This window comes from Prunus dulcis, chromosome 2, assembly GCF_902201215.1.
Source record: "Prunus dulcis chromosome 2, ALMONDv2, whole genome shotgun sequence".
In the NCBI taxonomy this organism is placed as follows: domain Eukaryota; kingdom Viridiplantae; phylum Streptophyta; class Magnoliopsida; order Rosales; family Rosaceae; genus Prunus; species Prunus dulcis.
In genome coordinates this window covers 13,010,687-13,015,385 of record NC_047651.1, presented here as the reverse complement: position 1 = coordinate 13,015,385, position 4,699 = coordinate 13,010,687, and the positions used below count along the sequence as shown (strand labels likewise).

General features: G+C 37.6%; 1 protein-coding gene across 2 annotated transcripts; it reads left to right on the top strand.

Moving 5' to 3' along the window:
* Positions 1-1,024: 1,024 nt before the first annotated feature.
* LOC117619949 (sister chromatid cohesion protein DCC1-like) lies at positions 1,025-4,116 on the top strand. Of its 2 annotated transcripts, none has more exons than XM_034350028.1 (4): positions 1,025-1,289; positions 2,535-2,724; positions 2,845-3,774; positions 3,891-4,116. In XM_034350028.1, the coding sequence occupies exons 2-4, from the start codon at positions 2,564-2,566 to the stop codon at positions 3,991-3,993; spliced, it is 1,194 nt and encodes a 397-aa protein (XP_034205919.1). In that variant the 5' UTR covers positions 1,025-1,289; positions 2,535-2,563; the 3' UTR covers positions 3,994-4,116. The 2 variants fall into 2 exon arrangements, with proteins under 2 accessions (XP_034205919.1, XP_034205918.1); XM_034350027.1 differs by having other exon boundaries at positions 2,301-2,724.
* The last annotated feature ends 583 nt before the right edge of the window (positions 4,117-4,699 follow it).

Genomic DNA, 4,699 nt, shown 5'->3' with positions numbered 1-4,699 from the left:
AAACGCTAATGACCACATCTTCCAATCACTCAGACATACTTGCCCTCCATGAAGCCAGTCGTGAATGCGTTTGGTTAAGGTCGGTGATTCATCACATCCAAAGCACATGTGTCATACCCTCAGCAACAGACACTCCAACAATCCTGAATGAGGACAATGTAGCTTGTATTGCTCAGATCATAGAATGTATATCAAGGGTGAGCACATATCACCAAAGTTTTTCTACACACATGAGCTCTAGAAGAGTCAAGAAATCAAAGTCAGACAAATCCACTCAAGCGATAACCTTGCAGATCTCTTCACCAAATCATTGCCAAAATGTACATTCTAAAAGTTAGTGCATGACATCGGATTACGACAACTCTACAAGCAATCAAGTTGGAGCATGCAAAATCAGGGGGAGCATTCAAGAGTCCTCTAACACAGGACATATGCGCGTTGTACTCTTTTTCCTTCGACTAGGATTTTTCCCATCAGGTTTTTCCTAGCAAGGTTTTAACGAGGCAACATGAACGCATTACCCTTATGTCCCAAATAAAGTTGTACTCTTTTTCATTCGCTTAGGTTTTTTTCCACTGAGTTTTTCCAAGTAAGGTTTTAATGAGGTAACCAATCTAGGGACATACAGTCTTCAAGGGGGAGTGTTATAAAGTAAGAAGTGAAATCCACATGAATAAAGTAAGGGAGTATTAGTCAAAAGATAAAATTATGATGTTGGGAGAAAATGTTGAAGATGCATCCACGGAAAGCCATTCTAATTGCCTATAAATAGGTTTCATCTTAAGTTGTAAAATACACAACCAATTAAAAGATAAGGGAGTGAGAGTCAGAGAAGAAAAGAGAGAGTGAGTTCTATCTGAGAAAAAATTCTATCAATATAAACATCATAAAGAGCAAATATAATTCCACACTCAATATACTTCCAATATTTAATGGTATTCATATTATTCGAGTTCTATAACAATTAATAAAATCTTATAAATGACAACCCCATAAAACTAGAGATGCCATCAGCATAGCCGAAAGAAAGCAACCATTCCATTTCCAAGAGAGAGAAAGAGACATTCGCATAGAGTAGCATCCGTCTTTTTTCTCTCTCACTGCTCACATTCCGTACTATGTAAACTCTTGCTTCTTCTCATCTTCTTCAGTATCGCCGCCTCTTCTCTGACCACTTTCCCAAAACCCATTTGGCAGAAATCTACAGTTTATAGACAAAACCTCACTCAATTAGGCTCTGCCTTTGTTTCCAGGGCTTCCGTTTCATCTAATGCTCACCCAATTTGGAGGTATTTAGGTGGATTTAATTTCTTGGGCATAATGAATTTTGTTCGTTTCAATGTTTATTGTTCTTTAGTGCACATATAAACTGTCAATTGGCAATTGTCTGCTATCAAAATTTCTTCTGCAAAGCATAATCTCCTGGCCCTGTTGTTTTTTTGTTCAAGGAAATTTGAGAATGGTCTTGTTCGTATGCATCAGCATAGGAAAATAATAAACTTGATGATTCAAATGATAGTGGTTGAGGATAAAATGTGAATTTTTTGAAAGCATTGCAGTCCTTGTTCATAATTTATGAACATTTCGTTTTCTTTTTCCTTTCTAGCTGTTTTAGGCAAAAAGGGGTCCCTAGGTTCGTACTTGACTTAGTAGCCTTAGATTATGATGAGCTTAATTTGAATGAATTAGTTTGAATTCCAATCTTAAAAACCAGATATGGTTGACAATAGCCTTGTTCGTATGCATTTAATGTTTATCAAAGTCCTTCCTTTTTTCTTTCTTCAGAAAAATATATTGGGGGGTACATTGGCAAATTTCTTAGCTGAGAGGATGCATCAGCCTTTTCCAGGGTGACTCACATGCCTCATCATAGTCTTCATAGCTAGACATCGATTGACGTGTAGTTGAAAATTTGTGATTTCAATGTTTCCTTGGCCAAAATGAGTGCAGGCGATGAACAAAATGTAGACCTTTATGTTAAAGCTTTCTGTGTTTAAACTGTTGTCTGCATTTGCAAACTGCATCTTAAAATTGAAATGTGGTCTTCTCAACTTTAGGAAAAGTTCGGTCTGACTAAAACGTCCCTTTTTCTTTGGGATGTTGTTGGGGGATGATGTCTGTTTAAGCAATTCAAAGGTTTTCCATCTCTGAACTCAATTTTTTTTTTCTTCCATTTGTTACGTATGGATCTAGCACATGAGTGAGATCTTGATTCAGATTTGGCATATATGTTGCAGTATGCTTATTGCGTAATCATATTTTGGACTCACAAAACTGATATAATTGAAGTATAACTGCAGACCCTTAACTGTGAAGTTATTTTTTGCACTATGGGGAGGCTAGGGATGTATGAAGTTTCATGATTGATATTAGAACTCGAGGCAACTTCAGTTCAGAAATTAAAACTCAAGGCCACAATTGACTGGCTATCCAAAGGCCAACGGGAATTCCTCATCTTGGCCTCAACTATTGAGTATTTTTTGGTAGTGGAAGTTGGACTCTCATGTAATTGTCATTCTCATTTTGTCCTTTAGAATCACATCTCTGTGTGTAGAGGGAGAGAATGGAACCACCATCTCCAGACTGCAACGGTGCAGAAGCAGTACTAAATCTCCAACCGAGCTCGTCAATTCCTATTACGTATCACCCTCTCTTTGGTCCTCACGATGATCTAATCCTCCTTGAGCTCGATCAGAAACTTCTCCCTGATGTCCTGCACCAAAGGTGAGGAATAAGTTAACTCTAGTTTCTAGAGTCTTATTTCCAATTTTTTCTCGTGCATTGAATCTAGTTTAAGGCTTCCTCTTGTTTTTTTTTTTTGTTTTTTTTTTTTTCTTTCTCTAGAGTAACTATTAGAGGACAGCCTGATGAAGATGCAGTCCTCTGCACGGAGTCAAAAACTTATGCAATCAAATCCGTTGGAACATCAAATTCTGTTTTCCTCATTCCCCCATCAAGTCAATTTAATCATTTTGAAAGCCCAATATGTTGTGATGAGAACTATCATGATCCGCAATGTGTTGCTTCTGTCATTAAGATTGCAACCGGTAACATGGAACTTGTTGAAGTTGCCCCCAGACTTGACAAGCTAAGGTCGCTACTTTTTGAGAATCCTTACAGATTTGAGGAGGACGTAGAAATGGTGGACCTGGAAGAGATGGAAGGAAAGAATACAGGACTGTATAGCTGGGATGATCTTATTGAGAAAGTTCAAGCTAGTGATGATGAATTAAGGACTGGGTTGCAGGCTCTTTCGGCAGTGGAGATTTATGGATATTGGAGAATTGTGGATGAGAAGTACATGGACAGAATTCTTAGGATGCTTTTGCACAATTCAGTGCTGAATGATTGGTCATTGTCTTGTCTGAATGAAGACGATGTTGTCAATGCATTGGAATCAGATGGCTTTCCCCACAAACTTGCAAACCACTGCTTGCATGTTTATGGTAGCAAGGTGATTGAGGGTGTGAGCACAAGTAGTATATGGAAGTTGGATGAGAGGAAGGTATGTGTGCATTTTGCAAGAGAAATCTTGAGAGACGGGAATAGGAAGATGGAGAGGTTCATGGAGGACTGGGCGCGTAAGGTTCCCGAAAGGATGCCTGCAAGTTTAGACATGTTGGAAGGTGAAGTTTTGATAGAGAAGCTTGGCGCTGAGACATGGATTCGAGCCTTCAGTGTATCATCTCTACCTTACAACCCTGCAGAGCGATTCTCCGTCCTCTTTAAAGAGCGTCCAAAATGGGAGTGGATGGAACTAAAGCCCTATATCAGGTTAGTTTATATATTCTTGTGATCATCCTTTTTATTTTTCTCTTGTCCTGCATTATTGTTTCTTAGATTTTACTCAAAAGTAATGTACTTCTTCCTTGCCTGCATCTACTTCTCAGTGACTTGAGAGTGCCGGGTCTTTCTGCCGAAGGTTTGCTTCTCAAATACACTAGAAGAACACAACCAACTGCTGATGCAGAACCCGTTTTCAGCATAAGATAGTGTTAAAATATATGTTAATTGTCATCTGCATAATATTATTCCATGTGTCCTAATCAAAAGATTACTTGATTTTGTTAAGAAACTGATATAATATTTTCAGATATATCCTTTATTTTCTTTTCATCTTTGGCATAAAAGAAATCCGGAGCAAGCTGGCATTGCAGTAACTAACTGGCCGCTTAGCGCAACTTATTAACACAAATTGCCACCTCTGCTCGTGATTTGGTTTATTCTCATTAGATTTTACAACGTTCATTTATTTCATATTTCTCTTTATCTCATGAGCGAACGTTAATAGAAATGTGATTGAAGTTGATGTAAGCATTATTACTACAAAAATAAAAATAAAAATAAAAATTGCAGGTGTCCAAAGTTCATTATAGACGATCTAAACTGAACCAAATCGAAAAATTAATTTTTGGGTTGGATCACTTTGGTTCTCCATTTTTCAACCTAGGATGCTAACTTGCAACAATAATCGGAAAAATTGAGCTCCAACCGTGCTTCTCTTTTGCCCGTTTGAAAAATACAGGTTCACTCCCTAGTGTTCGATTTTTTGTTATGCAATTTAGTTCGATTTTTTATTTTAGAGATAAAACAAGCTGAATCAGACTATATGCCTAACCGTAATGTTTAATAAGTGGCTTATTTGTTGATTTGCCCCTTATGTTTTGCGTTAAATCTCACTTACCTTTAATTTACGATA